The following is a 22,301-nucleotide window of genomic DNA, read 5'->3' on the forward strand; positions in this document are numbered from 1 at the left end:
TTCAGTTTGTCTTTTACCTCCGCTGCTCCACACTCACACTTGCTTGTGTATCTCCGGCCTTATAATTGGTCCAATAATTGTTCCAAGGCTTTCCGGGTAAAGAAAAGCAACAACAACAACAAAACTGCATAACTATTAGGGCTGGGCTAGTTTATTTTTTTAGATATATTTGATCTGGCTGGGATTTTTTTATTTGCATTCAGCAAGCTAAATTAAATATATTTCCTAACACAGTTTAGCGTTTAGAGCAAATCTACATGCTAAGTGATAGCTAGAGGGCACATCAAGTGCACGAGGAGATAGGTCTGTGTGGATAGAATAGGAGTTTAGGGTATAACACTAGCGAGGGGGACTGGACTTGCTGGATGCTCTAGATAAAGCTATTATGTGACAAGTGGATTAAAAAAAAAGTCAGACTTGAACAGAATCAGTCACACAGCTGCAGGCTGTGCTGTGAATCAATGGGAGCCTTTTTGACGTAACAGGATTTTGGAATTCCAATGAGAGTGGATGGCAGAGAGATTCTCACTCGTCGTGTAATTAGTGTTTCTTATTCACCTACCCTGAATTATAATTCAGCTATGGATTAAAAACAAACAGATATCTTGCATCAGTTTGTAGAAAGCAGAAACTCATCTCAAACTGGACATCTTGAAAGTTAGCAAAAGCAAAAATGTGGTCCTTTTTCCGATCTAGGCTTATTATTTGAACATTAAATAAATGATGTGATTAATTCAAATCAAAGTTGTATATTGAAGCTTAATGTTTTCAGCCCAGCCCTAATAACTCTTAACTATTAATAAAATGAATTACTATAAATAGATAACCATCCAGGCATGCTTCTTAATATGATGAGGAATGTCCTTGCAATGGGCCCTGCTCATGAATCTTTAGCCCAAACAAAAGAAATTCAGTTTTTGAACATTTCTCTAAGCCAGGCTCAGTAACTTGTAGGGAGCTTACAGTATGAGGCATTGCTATTTTACTGTTACTACCACATACTGTAATGTGTTCTAGTTATTAAATGTCAACCTCACTTCAGGTCTATTGCAATGATTACAGTATTATCGTTGAGAAATGTAAACTGATTTTTTTAAGCAACTTTATATAACATGCAGCTAACTGTATGTGTAAAGTGAGTTACTTGTCGGAATAAGGTAGGTGCAGAAATAATCACACATGACAGTATATTAGCAGTGCTGATATTAACTTGTTCATAGGCCAGTCAAGAAAGCGCTTACCTGAGTGACATGTTTTATTCCTAGTGCTGCTTTTAGCATGCTCACATTGCCCTCTGTCCTTTTCCATGAAATGCAAATCAGCCCACTCACTGTAAAACTGAAGGGCCTATATGAGCAAGGCTGGACAGGAGAATAAAATGGTGAACACTTTGCAAAGTGAAAACATGATACTAACGTTAGGGAGGATTTAACCTCTTCTATTAAGCATGACAAGGTCTTGAACCAGATTTTTTTTTTTCATTCCAATTAGAGTCCAACCCAAGGGATTAAATGGTCTAACCTTTTTTTATGTTATACAAACCACTTTACAAAAAATTAACATAACATGAATGACCTACAATGTGTAGTTTTAGAAAAAATAAAAGCAGATCATGTGCAATATAGAAGAATAAAGGAAAATAAATGGATAAACACTCAAAACCATGATGCCTGAAGGTTTAAATAGAAAGGAAGAGTAGATCATTACATCATTAACTATGTAGTAAATGACATCACAAGCACATTAACATATTTAAATACAAATGAGTGTTGTTACCATGGCATCAAGAGCCTGTACCTCCATTTTTTTTAAACACACTTTCCCTTGATAAAGGTATGTTAAACATACCAAAACGTTGGGAAGTTGGCTCTTTGAGCAAAAACGTATACATATCCGTTATGCCGTTATTACAGCACCCCATTGCTTCTGTTGTTTTGATTTGTTGTGAATATGAAATCAAACCACTGGAAATGAAACTCTTGGAAACTGGTTAAGAGATAAATTAGTGACTGTCTAATTTAATTGATGATGTTAACAGACCACATATGCAATTAATTAAAAATAGTAAGAGAAAAGGAACACATCGCCACAGATGGTAAAATGCATAAGACTTTTTAGAAGAGGCCTAATTAAAGCACAAAGTTGTCTAACATTTTCAGAAACTATTGTTTCTATATCACTGATTGCTGACCAAAAATTGAAATTCTCCCACCCTGAGGTTTTCATGCAGGTGGGCATATAAAAGATAGAAATGACAAATCTTCAGGTGTTCTAATACATTTGCACACGGCTGTATTCTACAACTGTATTTGTAGAATATATATACAGGTAGTGGTCAAAAAAATGGAAACACCAATGTAAAGTCACTTAATAGGGCGTTGGGCCACTATGGTATCCCGCTCTGTGAATTAATGCACGGATATCACGATCCTGGAGTATGCGCTTCCGCCCACTGTTGCCCTTTGCTGATGATGTCTTTCCCTTGGAGTTCCATGCCGACATCACCTTAGACACTGTTGCTCGTGAAACATCAGCAGGTTGAGCTGTCTTGGTCACTGAAGCTCCTGCCAAACGCGCCCCAACAATCACCCCTCTTTCAAAGTCACTGAGGTCTCCTCTTGCAGCCATGCTAGCCATAATTATAGGCAACCAGGCCTGTCCAGCATTTTTATACATGACCCTAAGCATGCTGGGATGTTATTTGCTTCGTTAACGGATGAGCCACACCTGTGTGGAAGCCCTTGCTTTCAATATACTTGGTGTCCCTCATTTACCCAGGTGTTTCCATTATTTTGTCCACTACCTATATATTTATTATTATTTTTTTTACTAGGTTAACAGTTCCACTTGTGTATATATAATTATTTAGTGTAAGCACAGTGTACCTCCAGACATTTTGTAACAAAGTTGGTTTGTGCTGTAAATGCTGGAAAAAGATAAAGGCACAATGAAAGACAAGAGGATAATTGAAAATGTTTCTTTTTTTTTCTGCACACAGAAAACTTCACTGTACACGAAATTACATCCACCTGAACCTGTTCTTCTCTTTCATTTTGAGAGCAGTCTCTGTTTTAGTAAAGGATAGAATTCTTTATTCTGACAACAGTTCATGTACAGAGGAGGATCCTTCACTGGTTAGTAAACTTTGTTCTTTCCTCACCAGCAACACTGCTAGTTGAATATACTCTTAATTATGTCTGGTAATATGACTCTGTTTTATGTTTTGTGCTTTTACATACTGTAGATTATGGGGTCTGTTTTAATGATCTAATGAGTGGCTGATCTCAATATGGACACCTTTTAATTTTATAGGAATCCTTCTTGGTTCCCCCCAGTGCTGATTTTAGGACTACGGCATTAAGACCTGATGCTGTTTAGATTATTGAAAAGGACCCCAGGTCTTTAGAACCACAGTGGTTTCCTGTTTCTTTCCTAATGAAATCTTATTTGAAGCTGAATTACAATAGGTCTGTTTCACTTTCCAGCTGTGGGTGTGGAGGGAGCACAATTTCATTTAGTGCAAGTCCCTCCAGCTAAATCCACTAATGTGGATGCCAAGTCATTCTATAGTAAATCAATTTATGTGCATGGTCTCACTGATGAGGAAGCAGTGACCTGAAGGAGATGGTCTTGAGAGCACAAATCTCTGCAGTCACCCTGCAAGAATGCCCAGGGATCTACCGCAACATTTTCATTGTGGGGATTTTATTTTGTTTGTTTGTTTGCTTGTTTTGTGGGTTTGTTTGTTTGGTTTATTTTTTTAAAGCAAATGTCAGAAGGCATCACATCTGCAAATTGAGGTCGTGTATCTTCCACATGCAAAGAGCAGCAGCGAATCAGACTCATTTACTTTTGCAGCACAGCAGGACATTATGGGCCCCATTTTTGAAACATGTTAAAACCTGTAAGAATTAGACCACCCAAGTGACCCATGTAATTAATATTTAGTGTGAATTGAGCTACAGTTGAAATAAACAAGTGAAGTAACAATGAAACGACCATGTAAATAAACACAATGTTCTCAGACAAACACCATTGAACGCCGAGCGTTGTTCTTGATTATTATTATTATTATTATTATTATTTGTATTAAAATGTAATTCTGTTTTTCTGTTATTTCAGATTGGCTGTAAGACAATCTTGGTGATTTTCCAGTACTGCATTATGGCAAACTTTTTCTGGCTCTTAGTTGAAGGCCTGTACCTTCACACTCTCCTTCTGGTTATATTCTCTGAAAATAGGCACTTTATAGTGTATCTCCTGATTGGGTGGGGTAAGATGTGTTAAATATTAAATATTTAAAATGTCATGATAAACTCTTGCATTCCAACCCTGACATTGTGTTGAAATCGCATTACATATCCCCACATGTAATCCATGGCTGTTAAATGATTATTTGTGTGTCTTCCTAACCATTACAGTTGATGCACTAGATTCTCATTAAATCCAAATTGTCAATAGCATTATTGTTGTCTGAAAGGTAAAAATACCAAACCAATAAAGAAACAACGTCAGACTACTCCCAAGCACCTGAGGTAAATGTCTGAGTTGTATATTTCTGGTTTGCTAACTTTTTGGGTTTGTCTTTACTATCTGAAAAATGAAATTGGTAATGACTTTTTGAGTACAGGTAAATAGCTTTGAGAATCTATCCTATGTATTTATGCCTGCAGATTTACAAACGTTGAAAGTAATTGAGCAAAAGGGATTCTAGCAGGGAACTCATTTTAACCTGAGACCAAATCATGTAAACATCAATCATATTTTAGGCACTTTCCAATTCGAGATCCAGTCGTCAATCGAATAGTTTGTGTCTTATTTGTTCTTTGATAAACAATACGTCCAATGATAGGCAAGAAAAGGATTTATATCTTACCTTACCCCGCTGTGCGTCAGAGTTCACCTCCTCCCCAGCCTCCACCTGCTTTTTGGCTTCGTCTAACGGGGAGGTCAGCTATCCTGCCCCCCTGCCCATGGCTTCCCTACAATCAGCCTCTTCACTTATCTGCAAGCAAAGGCCAAATAATGTACTGTGAAATATGTATAATGTAGTCGTGTTGTCTAGTCAATGTTTTAATAAATAATCTATCACAGGAGTTTCCGGACTGAATTATGTTTTGTATTAGGTTGTGTTGAGAATACACCATAATGTAAGTTAAATATCCCAGTTTTTTTAAGGGACAAACTATATACAGACATGCTCAAATTTGTTGGTACCCCTCCACAAAAAACAAAGAATGCACAATTTTCTCTGAAATAACTTGAAACTGACAAAAGTAATTGGCATCCACCATTGTTTATTCCATATTTAATAGAAATCAGACTTTGCTTTTGATTTTTTATTCAACATAATATTGTAAATAAGAAAACAAATGAAAATGGCATGGACAAAAATGATGGGACCGCTAACCTAATATTTTGTTGCACAACCTTTAGAGGCAATCACTGCAATCAAACATTTTCTGAAGCTCTCAATGAGACTTCTGCACCTGTTAACAGGTAGTTTGGCCCACTCTTCCTGAGCAAACTGCTCCAGCTGTCTCAGGTTTGATGGGTGCCTTCTCCAGACTGCAAGTTTCAGCTCTTTCCATAGATGTTCGATAGGATTCAGATCAGGACTCATAGAAGGCCACTTCAGAATAGTCCAATGTTTTGTTCCAATGCTTATCCATTCTTGGGTGCTTTTAGCTGTGTGTTTTGGGTCATTATCCTGTTGGAGGACCCAGGACCTGCGACGGAGACAGAGCTTTCTGACACTGGGCAGTACGTTTCGCTCCAGAATGCCTTGATAGTCTTGAGATTTCATTGTGCCCTGCACAGATTCAAGGCACCCTGTGCCAGGCACAGCAAAGCAGCCCCAAAACATAACCAAGCCTCCTCCATGTTTCACTGTAGGTATGGTGTTCTTTTCTTTGAAAGCTTCATTTTTTCATCTGTGAACATAGAGCTGATGTGACTTGCCAAAAAGCTCCAGTTTTGACTCATCTGTCCAAAGGACATTCTCCCAGAAGGATTGAGGCTTGTCAATATGCATTTTAGCAAATTCCAGTCTGGCTTTTTTATGTTTTTCTTTCAAAAGTGGAGTCCTCAAAAAGCGACGGATGGTGCGATCAGAAACTGACGGACCTTTACCTTAAAGTTCAGCTTGTATCTCTTTGGCAGTTATCCTTGGTTCTTTTTCTACCATTCGCACTATCCTTCTGTTCAATCTGGGGTCGATTTTCCTCTTGCGGCCGCACCCAGGGAGGTTGGCTACAGTTCCACGGACCTTAAACTTCTTAATAATATTTGCAACTGTTGTCACAGGAACATCAAACTGCTTGGAGATGGTCTTGTAGCCTTTACCTTTACCATGCTTGTCTATTATTTTCTTTCTGATCTCCTCAGACAACTCTCTCCTTTGCTTTCTCTGGTCCATGTTCAGTGTGGTGCACACAATGATACCAAACAGCACAGTGACTACTTTTCTCCATTTAAATAGGCTGAATGACTGATTACAAGATTGGAGACATGTGTGATACTAATTAAAGAAACTAATTAGTTTGAAATATCACTATAATCCAATTATTTATTATCTTTTCTAAGGGGTACCAACAAATGTGTCTAGGCCATTTTAGAATATCTTTGTAGAATAAGCAATAATTCATCTCTTTTCACAGCTTCTTTGCTTTATTCTATGACATACCAAAGGCATGCAAGTATACATGATAAAATAGCTTTTAATTTCATCACTTTTCAGGAGGAATGAAGCATTATTTCAATGAGCTGTAAGGGTACCAACAAATTTGAGCATGTCTGTATAAAAACATGTAATTTAAGAATACGAGTAAAAAGGAAAAAGGAATAAGGTGTAATTGCTGAAACTGGGATTATTACATTTAAATAACTCCTTATGTCATAAATAATACCTCATCCTTACTTCACAGTGAAAAATAGTGCCCTTTGTACCACTTTCACAGTCCTTCTCCTGAGTAACTTTGCATTGCTCTTTATTATTTTCTGCAACACTAAGCCTGCATTCAGAGTCAAGGAGAGCAGCAGCAGTACTATATTTTTTGCATATTAGGAGAGTGGCATGGATGTAATGCAGAGCCAGGGAAAGAGCGTGGGAGAAAGGAGATGTCTTTGCCATTATTTGTAGCTAAATAAAATATTCCTCATTCACTGCTGCACAACCAGCAACAATGCTCAGATACTGATGAATCTTGAAGATTGCAGAAATTGCATTCACCCAACTATATTTTGGGGTTTAATTACTTATAACAGCACAACATTTCATGAAGTGCTTTCATAATGTGAAAAGGATCAAGTTACAAAGAAATGCCATCCTTATAAAGGTGGGTTTTTAAGAAGTCCAAGTCAAACAAGAGGCAGCTGAGTTAATGCCCTCCTTCTTCTCATAAACTCAAACTCAAACTTTGCTCTTCTGTGCAGTACTGTATGTAAACAATGTAAGCTCCTTATCACTGACGGTTTGTGTCTATTGTGACCATTTTGCAAATATTTGTATAGAGCTGATTAACTTGTATAACTACATATAAAATTTAATTAAGTAAGAGTTTCACAATGTCTTGTTAATTTGCATGGGGCGGTAAAAGTGTAAGCTCTCATTTAACATTTTAACATTATATATATATATATATATATATATATATATATATATATATATATATATATATATATATATATATATACATACAGTATATATATAGTAAATATGGACTGAAGAGGAGGGCTATAGTGGAAAATTATTGACCCGAGGGAAGACTATCGTAACAATAGTCTTCCTGAGGGGCATTTCATTTTCCACTATTGCTGAGTCTGCAGTACATATTTAATATATGAATCAGTCAAGAAAATAAGTGAGGCAAGGTTGGATAGTAACTACGACTTCAACTTGATATACTGTAAAGCCAGAAATATTTGCGAGCATTTTATTATGCGTTTTTCACGTATGAAAAATAAATATTTGGCACGAATATCTTTGTGCTGTACATATAATGAAGTAATATACTACTGCCAGTGCAACAGGGCGCCAACATTTCTGGAGCAAAATAGGTTTTATGGGTGTGAGTCACCAAATATTTTGGTCACAAATATTTATGGCTTTACAGTATTTTGTTTAAATATAGCTGATGCACTATAAGTAAATAACTAAATACATAAATAAATAACAGAAAATGTTTATGAAGTTCATACCACAAGTTTTTTTTCATTCTTTTGTAGTATGTTTTGTAATTTATTTTCTGTTAAGTTACAGAATCGCTGTTCAGCAGTTTTTTTTATTTGTTCCTTTGAAAAGGGGCGGGACTGACAGTGATGTGAACCAATCACTGGTGTAAGGGTGTGAGGGCAATAGTTCTAGCTATTTTTCCTCCTATGATGAGTTTTTAACCAATCACAGGCCAGAATTTCCAAGCACTGACTTTTTTTTTGTTTTTTAATCACAACATTAGGGTCCTAGTTTTTAGAAATATTCCCAAACAGTATGACAAATATGAACAATATGATTTTGTGGCTAACATATATTTGATCTCTGTTACCAGCAGTTATTAATTATTTTGTTTTATTTAGGAATCCCAACAGTGTTTGTTGTTGCGGACTTTGACAAGGATATACTTGGAGGATACTGGGTAAGAGTAATTGTGTTCCATGGTTGGTAACAAACACTAGGCTACAACGACACAACCAGAGTGAGGCTTGGAACCTAGGCTTGATGGTGTACTGCAGGACAGGAAGTGAAGCAGGAAGCAACAGGTTCAACTTTAAAATCAGTAAAGTGGATGTTAAATAATCTGCATATCCTAAATCCTAAAGATTGTCTGACAAGAACTGATAGACATACTGAACCTAAGATACATGTTGAAAGATAGAGGAATTATGAGCAATGATGATGTAGACAAAACACATGCAGTTCATGATAAAAACTGCAGGGGCTGTTTTATTTAAATTATTTTGTTTTATTTTCAGTTGCTGGGATACAAATGATAAGAGCTTTCCACGGTGGGTTATCAGAGGACCAATTCTAGTTTCCATTTTAGTAAGTTTCCAACGAGCTTCATGGCGTGCAGAATGAATGGGTTTCATTCCATAGAGAAACTACACAGCAGGCTCTCCAGAGAGCACACATTAAGGTTTCTAATTGTGCCTCGTTTAGGAGAATGACATGCCGTAAATTAGAAAGCATTGCTTTAATTAATATTGGGTAAATGATACAGCCTTTCAGCATCTCTTTGAGCCCTGAAGATTCCTGAATCCCAACCAATGGATGAATGCAGGGTGGTTGTTGAGGGCAACCAATGGACAAGGTTTTCTATAAGACAAGCTTAGCCTGTTATCAATGTTACACTCACAACTTACTTATAGTAGTGCAGATTTGTGATAATCTTTGCCCCCACATCTTGCATTTACACTTACCTTCAATCTTATTTTCAATCTATAAGCCTATGCATCAATCGGAGACAGATGCATAGGCTTATATAGGAATCCAAATGATTAAGTGCATTTTATCAGCTGTGTTTGCAAGTAAAAGTCCATATACATATGTGTGCCATTCAGTCAGTATATATTAATGTAGAGTAGGTGGAGCAGGCAGAGTTAAAGGGTGCATTGTCATCATGTTTGAATGGAATGAGGAAGGCTGTTCAGTGCTGGCACTTAGGATTCTCCAGACGAGCTCAAAGCAGGTAAAGGCAGATTTAGAGACAATTGATGAGAACTCAATATTCGAGCAGCTTAACCCAGAACCATTTACAATGATTTAAAATAAATAAATAAATAAATAATAAGGGAAATATAAAAATGTTATTTTAATTATTTATACCGATTGTTTTATATATTTCACAATCAGAGTTAAAACAAGATAAAATACCGTATTCCTTCGAATTTAAGACGTCCTCGAATGTAAGACGCAGCCCAAATTTCCCATCCTCAATTTGAGGAAAAAACAAAACATCAAATAATTATGCATTTACAAAGATACACGCTTTGCCTGTAAATAGTGTGGGTGTTTGTGTGTGTTTTGGTGGTGGTTGGCAGGGATGGGGTTAATTCCTGTCCCTGCCAAATGCATGGGAGAATGTGGCTCCTCCTAATTCAATAATTAGTGTCATGATGTAGATACATAGTCATAAATAGATATATGGGACAATGACTCAGGCTCCTCTTTTTTGCAGGTAAATTGCATCCTATTTATTAGCATAATCAGAATCCTGGTTCAGAAATTAAGGTCACCAGATGTTGGAGGCAATGATCAGTCTCAGTACAAGTAAGTTGTAAGCTAATTAATCAGCATACTGTCTATAAACACATGTGATTTATTTTCACTTGTTTGAAGTCATCTGAATTTCATGGGTGAAACAAACTCATAAGCAGAGGAATAGGGATGCATCCATAGGCAGGCAGTTGAACGCCCTCTAAACTCATTAATCAGCACTATAATGTGTTTAAGTAAGCATAAGATCAATTGTTTTTGTTCCAAAAGTGCTGTTAATGAGCAACCCCTCTCATTTGTACTACTTTGGACGCATGCTCTCCATTTGTCCCACAGAAATGGGTTTCTGTAAAGGTGTATTCCAAGCCTGGTATCATTTCTTGAATACTGGGTGTTTTCCTCCATTGGCATTACTGCAGACCATGCAGTAATGAATTGACTGACAGATGGACAGACTAGTTTATCACCTTGTGGAAGCCTAAAAAGTTAGGTAGCTGTATTAACCCAAGAGTACTTAAAAATACAGCTTCCAGTTGGGAAAATACAGATGGAATGACATGCTGGTCATTTTTAAGGCTAAATTACAATCAGTCAGGAGTGGCAATGTGCTTCAGGATGGTCCTTAACATCCAAGCAGACTGTCTCATGCAATAGGTAAGCCCTCCTCCCAGAGCGATATCAATCATTTTAAATGACCAAATACTGCAAATCATTCACGTTCACAACATTCCATGAGCTGCTCGTAATCACTTAACCTCCCTGGGAACAAGAATCCTAGGGATTGCCAGGAATTCGAGCGATTCTTGGGGGTCGTTTTATTTATCGAAACTGGGGAAGCTGTAAATCATGCCACAGTGTAAATGCAGCTTCTTTTAATGCTCTTCCTATTACTGGCATTACAGTATGTGCCTAAATGCTAATACTACCAAAAGATGGTATAATTGTTATTTGTGCTGTGGTTTCTCTTTCAGGAGACTGGCGAAATCCACACTGCTGCTTATCCCACTGTTTGGAGTTCACTACATTGTGTTTATTTCAGAGCTCACTCCCATCGAATATAAGATCTTTTTTGAATTAGCCATTGGTTCTTTCCAGGTAAAACACTCTTTTTCTTAAATGTGTCAGAAGTATTGCTTTTTTTAAGTTAAAAAGTTGCATTAATAATATGAACTATTACTCATTACAGGGGCTGGTTGTTGCTATTCTCTACTGCTTTTTGAACAGTGAGGTAAACTTTTTGTAATTTTCATTAATGTATTAGTCTTGATAACTACAGTCCTTAAAAAGAATATACTGCACCAATCCAGAAGACAACTTCATGTACACAAAGGTTGATATACTACAAGCAAATACAATGCCAGGTTTCATCAGTGACATCACTCCATTATGTGTTGCATAGCCTCGTCACATGACCCTACAGTAAACCTGGTTTACAAACAAAGAATGTTGCGCTTTGATTCCCATGATTGTTGCTAAATGGCTGAATAGCTGAACACTCTCTCACCTGGGCTCTCGCAGCACGTTACCACAAACATCTGCATACAGTACCTTATAGAATTGCATTCACCAGTGTACTGCAATAACATATGAATCACAAACGACTGTGTATTTACTAGTGTTAAGTCAAGTTATAGAATTATTACAATGTAAAGTCACTTAATAGGGCGTTGGGCCACTATAGTATCCCGCTCTGTGGAGTTCTCGGCGAACCGTTTCTGATGAAACTGGCTACTCGCGCCCCAGGTTGAAATTTGCAGTCAATAGATATGCAGTTGCTCGCCTGTTTTGCCTTGCACTTTGAATTAATCCACGGATATCACGATCCTGGAGTATGCGCTTCTGCCCAGTGTTGCCCTTTGCTGATGATGTCTTTCCCTCGGACTTCCATGCCGACATCACCTTAGACACCGTTGCTCGTGAAACATCAGCAAGTTGAGCTGTCTTGGTCACTGAAGCTCCTGCCAAACTCGCCCCAACAATCACCCCTCTTTCAAAGTCACTGAGGTCTCCTCTTGCAGCCATGCTAGCCATAATTATAGACAACCAGGCCTGTCCAGCATTTTTATACATGACCCCAAGCATGCTGGGATGTTACTTGCTTAATTAACACATGAGCCACACCTGTGTGGAAGCCCTTGCTTTCAATATACATGGTGTCCCTCATTTACACAGGTGTTTCTATTTTTTGTCCACTACCTGTACAATGTTTGTTAATGTTTTTACATGTTCTTCTAACACTGTATTGCTTAAACCTCTTCTTCTTCTTCTTCTTGATGTTAACTGCCTAATATTAAATCCTTAAAGTTTTTGTTGCATATATCTTACCCATATATCTTTTGCACTTGCATTAGCTACACAGGTCTCAAATGGTCAGTTTTCAAAGAGGCACTTGCTGTAGCAAACATAAAATTAAAGAAAGTTCTGAGTTTGCTTGACTTGCCTTTCAGGAAGTCTTACTGCTTTACTTCCTTGGTCACCCCAGCAGTGTCTTCTGGCTCAAAGCATGTTACTGGCTGAAAGCGTGTCAGTCAATAAGGGAAGGAAGAAGCTGATTGGTCATTGACAGGAAAGACACCAGTGAAGGGGTGGGGGCAATTTCAACCTTGTGAAATGACCCAGGAAGGTCAAGACAGTCTAAAAGCATGGCAAGCAGAGATTTCTTTGCAGTATCAGGTTTTAAAATAAAAACAAAAAATTGCTCAAACATGTTTCTTTCAAAACTGTACTTTTGTGACCTATAATGTATATGGTGGAGAAAATTTTGGTACAATTACATGTAGATTTTTAAAATAAAATGAGTTGCATGCATTTCAACTAAAATTAAACAAAACATATGGTATATGTAGTATGTATTTAACTGCTTTATCAGCCTGACCAGCTATAATGAGGCAAACATTGCATATCACCCTGTTTTTCTTTCTTACAAAACTGAATTTCAGGTACAAAGTGAGGTGAAAGGGAAATGGCGCTTGTGTTTGCACTGGTATGTGAGCCGAGATTACAGGCTGCACAACTCGTCCATTGCCAGAAACAGCTCTGGCAATGTGTCTTATTTCCACCGCAACTCCAGGGCTCAGTCCTTCCAGCAGACAGAAACCTCAGTTATATAACCCAAGTGCCCTGAAGCCCCGCACTTGTAATTGTGTATGAATGCATTGTTGTGTCTGACTTTGTTTTACATTGAGGACCGTTATTTGCAGAAATATAAATGTGAACATAACTGTGTATATGTCATCAGATTTAATGATTAAAAGGTTTTATTGCAAAAATAATAACAAAAGATTTATATATGTTTAAAATTATTGCATGTGTTTACAACTTTAATAAACATACAATCATTTAGGAACTAACCCTAAACAACATCTTTATAAACCCTTGTGAACTACTTGATTTTGAGACCTAGGTGATATACTCAAAGTGTAATTTGCTCCATTGAAGTTAGAAAAATAATAACATTGTTCCTTAAGACATAAGACATACAGTACAGGGTTTGACTCGGAGGGATAGATGTACTAAGATGGGCCAATCGCAATGCAAAAATACAGCAATTTGAATCTTCGTTGTGACAATTCGCAAAGTATACATTTTGTCGTATGTACGAAGAGAAAATATGTTAATAAAGAGAGCCGCAATATACTCATTCAAATATTTGTTGCATCATCTTAGCGAGATCTCTAGCATTGCGAAAAGATGTCACACGACTCGTGTGACATCTTTTCGAATAAATAATAAAAGGCAGTTTAATCCCATCAAATTATTATTTATTAGCAGACGCCCTTATCCAGGGCAACTTACAATTGTTGCAAGATATCACATTATTTTTTATTATTTTTTTTTTTTACATACAATTACCCATTTATACAGTTGGGTTTTTACTGGAGCAATCTAGGTAAAGTACCTTGCTCAAGGGTACAGCAGCAGTGTCCCCCACCTGGGATTGAACCCATGACCCTCCCGTTAAGAGTCCAGATCCCTAACCACTGCTGGTAGTGGAGCCCCCACCTTCACCCCCAAATAAACGTGTTTCTATCAAAATGTTTGTCCGACAAGGAGGTGTCGGGTTTAAAAAAAATACAATAAAATCGCACACACAAACATCTATAGTGCTGAATGTATTTTAAATGTATAAATCATTGCACTGAAATAACACTAATGTGTTTTGGGTAGACTACACATTACATTATAAAATATAAATCTGTACACTAGGCCTATACAGTATACAGTACAGTAGTAAAATCAATGAATACCTAGTGCACTTTCTTTTTACTTTACCGGTAACACAAAATAAATAATGATGCTGCATTGTACAATGCGAATTAAATATTATTTTAAATTGAGACAATTATTTTAGCGTTTTTTTTTTTTTTTTAATTATTAATATTTTTAACTTGGCCTACTTTGTAGACTAGGCAATTCACACAAAACAGATCATGGTGCCGCATTGACAAGTTATGATACTTCCAGGAGGACAGTCAATTCTCGTCAATACGAATTTCAAGGGACCAGCAAGAAATTTTGCATTATACCACTAATTTGTATTATCATGAGTAGCCTATAAGCCAAATGTATACTGTCAGTTTTTATTTAAGTTAATCAGTGGTGCAGTGTTAAATTGTGCACAATTATAAACCACCAGCACATTCATAGAATAGGTGTGTTTCCTATTCCTATAGAGATGCTCAGAATGAGCTGGAGGGGTTAGCGGCACATGTGTGCAGTCTATTGCACCCAACACACTGGGGAAACCATAAATGTGTTTTCAAGGCTTGTAAGTACGCCCTGATTTTAGAGAAAATTAGGTACTTGATTGTTCACGTCAAAAATGCACAACTGGCAGCACATGAGAAAAAGTGGACTGGGAAATGCCAGCAACAATTGCCACTGTTTAAAATGTGCTTTCAAAAGTTCTTAGCAAATTGGTGCAATTGTAAGTGTCGCAATTGCTGGCAGCTTTAGTACATCTCATTATATAATTTGAGAACCCTATCGCCACCCCATTTTTACGAATTTATGCAGGAATTCCCATAATTACATTTTCATCTAAGGCTGAACCACAAAGCAAAACAGCTGCTGTAAAGCATTCCCTAAAAAGTCGCTAACAGCATTGCGCTTGTTTCGTACATTTACACTTCCGCTGGTTTGCAACTGGTTTGTGACAGCTGCAACAATTTAGTACATCTACCCCTCAAAGTCTTTACTCCTGAATGTCATTAGTACGATTTGTTTTTTAAACATACCCAACTATATGACCAAATCAGAAATGAATAACTCAGACATTCAATGAATTTTTTTTTGAAAATCAAAGGACGATTTGGAATAAATAGCTTTGAGAATCTAGTCGATGATAACATCAACACTTGAATCTGGTATAGTGTTTTTTCATTTACAAAATGTAATAATTGTTCCAGTTTACAAAACAGTGATTTCATTATTAAGAAAATTGGTCTGAATTTGAAAGAGATGCTTTGATGAATTGTAATCTTTGAAGCACGATGACAATGCTTCCCACATCCAATGGTAATACATAGTATATAGTATATATATTAAAATCTACATTCATTATTTGGATCATGATGTTTATGTAAAAATGTAAAGCATACATAATATAATTTGTTCATCTATTATTGTGTTTGTTTTATCTTCTTAAAGTAATGCAGCCCACTGCAGCTTTGAAAGGGATCAGGAAATGCACATGAAGTTAAATAAATGGTAATGTTGTACTCACAAACATAGCAAATTCGATTTCATTGAATTCATTTATCTGAATTTTGCCAAAGAGATCTGAAGTGAAAAGCTACTTTACAAATTGAAAGGAGATTGAATATGCCCCAAGCGAAGCTCCTTTTACCCTAATAGTGGCCCTACTTGGCCTTTGAATGGCTTTTGATTAAAATGTACTTAACCTGGGCTGCTTGTGTTGCACATTTGACAGACTAACTGCACCTCAAACTTGCGTCTAACCTGGTTATTGTTCATGCTGTTGTTTTTATTCTATTGTTTTAATATAGTAAGAGGAGGACCTTTGTTTTGACCTTAAAAACACAAAGCCTGCCTGAATGTTACGTCATGTGTAAATGTATTTAATTGAGCTAATGTCATACAATATCCAGTATTAGTTTCAGTACTTTAGACTTTACCTTTATATACAGTATGTGGTTGATAATCAACTTTTTTTATGAATGTGTGTGTGTATATTGTGTGTATATATATATATATATATATATATATATATATATATATATATATATATATATATATATATATATATATAGCTGAATAATAATAACACTGCTGTTACATTTGAATACTTTTAGGATTTCAAGATGCAAATACAGTACATGGTTTTCTGGCAATCTCTAGCGCATTTATTCTGGTGTCTCTCTGCCACTTATGTTCCTGCCTTTAATTCAGTATGAGTAATGCATTCTGTTAATAGAAACACTGATGTTCCATTCATGGATCTCTAGACATAAATGGTTTTGATAGCACATACCATTGAAGCTCTGAAGCAAGGAATTTCAAGCATACCTGCTGCTTGTGGTCTCGGAAGCTTTGCATGCGCTTGCATCTGATTTGATTTGACAAAAGAACTGGCAGAAGGCACAGGTGTCGTTGTCCATCAAATCAACAGTACGAAGGTCACTCTTGAAATCAGGACTTAAAGGATGTTTTGCGGTAAGAATACCTCTGTTAAGAAAGGGGAACAAAACTAAAAGGCTAAAATATGCACAAGAACACAGAAATTGGACTATGGAACAATGGTCAAAGATGCTTTGGACTGTTGATGGATGGACAACGACACCTGTGCCTTCTGCCAGTTCGGTTGTCAATTCAACACTTGTCTTCTTACTATTCCTTAAGAATATTATCTTCAAGTATTGCTCATCCTTGTTAGGCAGCTTTTTGGGTCTTCCAGTCCTGGATTTGTCAATTACAGATGATGTTTCTCTGCACTCACTCTGCTGTGCAGATGAGTACTACATCATATGCATCATATATATATATATATATATATATATATATATATATATATATATACACACACACAGTGGTTTCCAGAAGTATTCACCTCCTACCAATAATGTCACATTTTGTTGAATTACAAATAATTGATGCAGTTTTTCAAATTAACTTTTTTTTATTCAAAGCTGTAGGGGTTAAACTGAACACTGTTATATGAGGAGGAGGTTAAATGTCAGCAAAACCTGCAAAGGAAATGTACAAAATGAAATTTACTGGTTGCATAAGTATTCAGCCCCTAAGTCAGTACTTGGTCGAAGCACTTTCTGCAGCAATTACTGCTATGAGTCTTTTTGGATAGGTCTCTACTAGCTTTGCACAGTAGGCTGGTGAAAGTTTTGCCCATTCTTCACAGGAAAAATGCTCCAGTTCTGATAAGTTTGTTGGGGATCGTCGATAGACAGCAATCTTCAAGTCTCACCGTAAATTTTCGATTATATTCAAGTCAGGACTTTGACTGGGCCATTCAAGAACATTAATTCTCTTCTTGTTCAACCACTCCAGTGTGGCTTTGGCTTTGTGCTTCGGGTCATTGTCCTGCTAAAATGTGAATTTCCTCCCCAGTTTCAGGGTCTTGGCTGACTCAAGCAGGTTTTCCTCAAGGGTTCGCCTGTACTTTGCACCATCCATTCTCCCCTCTATCCTGACAAGCTTCCCAGTCCCTGCTGAAGAGAAGCATCCCCATAACATGATGCTGCCACCACCATGCTTGACAGTTGGGATGATGTTGACTGGGTGATGTGCAGGTTTGGGCTTGCGCCAGACGTAACGCTTGGAATTTAAATCGAAAAGTAAAATTTTTGTCTCGTCTGACCTTTTTCCACATGTCTGCAGTGTCATCTACATGCTTTTTCGCAAACTCCATACATGCTTTAAGATGAGGCTTTTTGAGTAATGGCTTCTTTCTTACCACCCATCCATACAGGCCAGCGTTGTGTAGGGACCACCTTATTGTTGATGTATGAACACTGACTCCCATCTCAGACACAGAACATAGCAGATCTCTCAAGGTCATTGTTGGCTTCAGAGTTACATACCCAACCAGTTTCCTGCTTGCCCGGCTGCTCAGTTTGGGAGGGTGATCTGATCTGGGTAGTGTCTGGGTGGTATGATGCATCTTCCACTTCTTAACGATGGACTTCACTGTGCTGAGAGGGATAATCAGCGCCTTTGAAATTTTCTTGTACCCTTCTCCTGCTCTGTGCCTCTCTACTGCTTTATTCCTAACTTGTTTTGAAAGCTCCTTGGTCTTCATGGTTGCTTTGTTGGATCACTATGTGAGTCGCAGCTTGAAAGTCTTTATATACCTGAGGGAAATTATCTACAAGTTAAACCACTTTGAGTACACACAGGCTGAAACCATTTCACTAATGTTGTGACCTTTCAAACAAATAATTTACACCTGAACTGACTTAGGGCTGCAGTAGCAAAGGAGTTGAATACTTATGCAACTGAGATTAATCTGTTTTTCTCTGTAAATCTTATTTATATTCTATATGCATTTTTAACTTCAATGTGTAGTTTGTGTAGATTCTACATGTAAAGTCTAATTTGAAAGCGTTGTGGAGTACGCTCAGGTGCCAACAAAATGTAAAAACTTTGCAGGGGGGTGAATACTTCTTCAAACCACTGTGTGTGTATATATATATATATATATATATATATATATATATATATATATATATATATATATGAATCAGTCCTTAGAAATACTGGCATGTGATTGGTTAAAACCTCATCACATGACCAATAACAGATCCAACTATTGCCCCCATGACGCTCCTTACTGTCAATAGTTTTTTTTACAAACTCCCTGAAATTACATCATCACACTGAGCGTCCTTCCTCTCTTCACACAACAAAGCAAAATGGCGGAGAACAGAAAATTAATTACAAAATATACTACAAAACAAAGATGTTGCCAACACTAAAATCATCATAGAAACTTTGCTTTCTGTGTTTCCTGACTTCCTAAAATTCAAACAAATCCAAGTCAACCATGTAAATAAATATGACGTTCACAAACTCCTCAGAGTATTCTATGGCGCAGTGAGAAAGTCAGACGGACAGTTCTATGCCAAAAAACCTTAATGACTATGCGCTATGAACTTCAAAAAAAATATATTTCTTGGCTGATTCATATAACAAATATGGACTGCAGACCTCAGCTTATAGTGGGAAACTAAAGGCCCCTCAGGAAGAACTATAGTTACTGACTTCGGGCATTATAGTCCCCTGTTGGTAACTATAGTTTTTCCCTCAGGGGGGCATAGTTTCCCACTATACGCCTCCTCTCCAGTCTTGAGAAAGATATGTACAACATATCAAAAAGTTGGGCAGCTGGCTCTTTGAGCTAATATATATATATATATATATATATATATATATATATATATATATATATATATATATATATATAAGCATTTTTTACATACTCAAGATAAAAATACATTTCTGAAAACAGTATATTTATTAGGTTGTAGATGCACCATTAAAGATGGTTCAATCTTTAATGATCATAGTACAGTTGAAAAAAACCCCACTGTTCTTTCAATGTATTTAATGCCGGTGTAGATCATTTTACAGCTTTTTTCTAAGTAAACAGGAGGTTTTATACACTTTAATACACTTTCTGAAAATCAGCTTGTATATTTTGCATCACCCTATACTCTACAGTGTCATATAAGATATAGATAAATATTAATACATAAATAGTATAGCTAACCCTTATCCTAAATGAATCGTAAATATGATCTTTTTCGTTATGTTCAAAAAGATTTCCCAATATATCCACAGTCTGAACAGTAATGTGCTGCTCTTTGTTAGACATGCTCCAGAACTTCATGCTCAGCTATTATTCATGCACTGTCGTCAAACAATTATGAATAATGTTAATTTCGATTCACTAAATGTGTGAATTGAATGCAATTAGATGTAGTAGCTCGTTCTATAGGATACAATATAAATCTGAAAATCACTGAATGTTTTAATGAAATACAATTTAATAAAATGTAAAACAGCCTAATGTAAATAATTATTACAGCATGTGAATGTAATACGTTTTCAACACATTATGATACAGAAACGATTCTGGAGATTCCTGTACAGGTTCTCTAAGCAGCTTATATAAATGTCTATGACTCTCTATACCCTATTCAAGAGCCTTTCTCCCACCTGTGAAAGAAGCCTGAAAAAATAAATAGCAACTTACAGGACAGCATACAGTACATGACACTGCAAATAAAACAGAAATAACATTGCAAAGTCGCAGCAGACACAACATGTCATTTTAAATAGGAAACAAGTCTATTAAGAATTCAAAAATGTGATGGTGAGAGGGGAAATGAATGTGCATGACAAACTGGTGACCGCCTCTGCCTGTTACATTTGCAAATTAGTAGAACAAGGGTTCTGCTGCTTAAAGAAATTAAAGAGTAAAATTAATTTTATCAGCAACAGTTCATCAATTCCTTAATCAGTTAAATATAAGCAGTTAATGTGTGTTGTTCGACTGAGATTTAAGAGGAGTTTCAATGTTTTCTCTGTTTGATACTTTATTTCATACATGTTGTTTTTTTCATAAATGCTGATCCAGTACAGTGTTTTGAATATGACTGCATTTTATTGAAAAAAAAAGTAAAAATAAAATGCTCGATGTTTCTTGGCTTTTATTCTACATTGAACAGTAAAAACCTTGATTATTATAAATGTTTCTGTATAGTCTATTGAGTAAAGATTATTGTTAATAAAATGCAATGTATTTTCTACCTTCCTTGTCTTTGTTTTCTTTTCATTCACTTTGCAAAGTGAAAGGCATAGAAATTGTGTTACACTGCTGGCAGTCAGTAGACTGTCACACTAATGCGACGTTTCCTTGAAAATGGAAGGAGCTGTGCTGTCCGAGGAACTGTGTTGTCTGAATGGAGTTTTTCCCCCACAGGAATGCTGCTGCAGAGTTGCTGGCATCTTACCCTCATTACAACCGCAGTCTCTGCATAGGGGAGCTTCTTTGACAAGGCAGTCTGATATGCACACAACACTGTTTTAGCAATCCTTCCAACTACAGATTTGCTCAATCCATACATGCAGACATAACCCAGTAGTCCAGCTTATTAACTCCACTATGATGTTTAGGACATTCTGTCCCAATTTAATTACATATGTCAGTTAGCACACTAAGAGGGTTCTCTGGGGGTACAATTATATTGACAATGCATGCAGATGCTAAAGAATAAAGAAAACCAAATTCAAGTTGATTAAATTGCCCATTATAAATGTACTTTTCTTGATGTGTTTTAAAGTTTATTTTAAAAGCAACTTGAATAACTGGTAAAGTTGCATGTAATAAATGTGCACAGTGTGATAGAGCTCCCCTTGTGGTCAGGGTGACATTCAATTGTTCCACTAACATCCTGGAGCATTTGAACCCTAATCCCAAACCTTTAAATTACTGCCAATCTACCATGTGATACCGGCACGGCACTCTGTGACTGCACACCCATAGAACTGGTTACTAAATAACATGTTTGTTCACAACTGCTTGGATGGACAGTCCAGTCAGTTTATTTATTTATTATTTATTGCATTTATATAGCGCTTTTTATACAAAAGTATCGCAAAGCACTGTACAGTACATAGCAGAAAAAAAGAACAAACCACAATACATTTGTATAGCATGTCACACATACGACTGCCACACTCCCCAGCCCATTTAAATACAGATTTAAACAGTATACTCATAATTATTTCTTATTATTTATTTCTTAGCAGACGCCCTTATCCATAATACAAAAGCAGCCATTTTAAAGTTACATTAAAACCCACTAAGATAAGAAAGCCATTTTATATAAGTACGTTTTTAGTCTTGACTTGAAAACTGTAACAGTCCCAGCTTTCTTGATAAACGTAGGCAGAGCATTCCATAATTTAGCTCTAAAAGAAAAAGCCCTACCTCTCGTATTGCTCTTGTTGACCCTAGGAATAACCAGTAGCCTCACATCCTGTGATCTCAGTGTGTGGTTTGGAAGATACAGGGTCACTAGGTGCTAATCCATTCAGGGCCTTGTAA

The 22,301-nt window shown here is 36.7% G+C and overlaps 1 protein-coding gene across 1 annotated transcript in view; it reads left to right on the forward strand.

The window, feature by feature from the left end:
• Positions 1–16,403, forward strand: part of LOC117399703 (vasoactive intestinal polypeptide receptor 2-like) — a 72,485-nt gene extending 56,082 nt beyond the window's left edge. Inside the window, exons 6-14 of the mRNA XM_059023304.1 lie at positions 2,999–3,134; positions 4,123–4,273; positions 6,586–6,599; positions 8,587–8,633; positions 8,971–9,040; positions 10,176–10,267; positions 11,185–11,308; positions 11,400–11,441; positions 13,153–16,403. Coding sequence (XP_058879287.1) covers positions 2,999–3,134; positions 4,123–4,273; positions 6,586–6,599; positions 8,587–8,633; positions 8,971–9,040; positions 10,176–10,267; positions 11,185–11,308; positions 11,400–11,441; positions 13,153–13,323 — 847 coding nt within the window. The 3' untranslated portion in view covers positions 13,324–16,403. The remainder of the gene's footprint in view (positions 1–2,998; positions 3,135–4,122; positions 4,274–6,585; positions 6,600–8,586; positions 8,634–8,970; positions 9,041–10,175; positions 10,268–11,184; positions 11,309–11,399; positions 11,442–13,152) is intronic.
• Positions 16,404–22,301: the final 5,898 nt, after the last annotated feature.

Source organism: Acipenser ruthenus, chromosome 4 (assembly GCF_902713425.1).
Source record: "Acipenser ruthenus chromosome 4, fAciRut3.2 maternal haplotype, whole genome shotgun sequence".
Lineage (NCBI taxonomy): Eukaryota > Metazoa > Chordata > Actinopteri > Acipenseriformes > Acipenseridae > Acipenser > Acipenser ruthenus.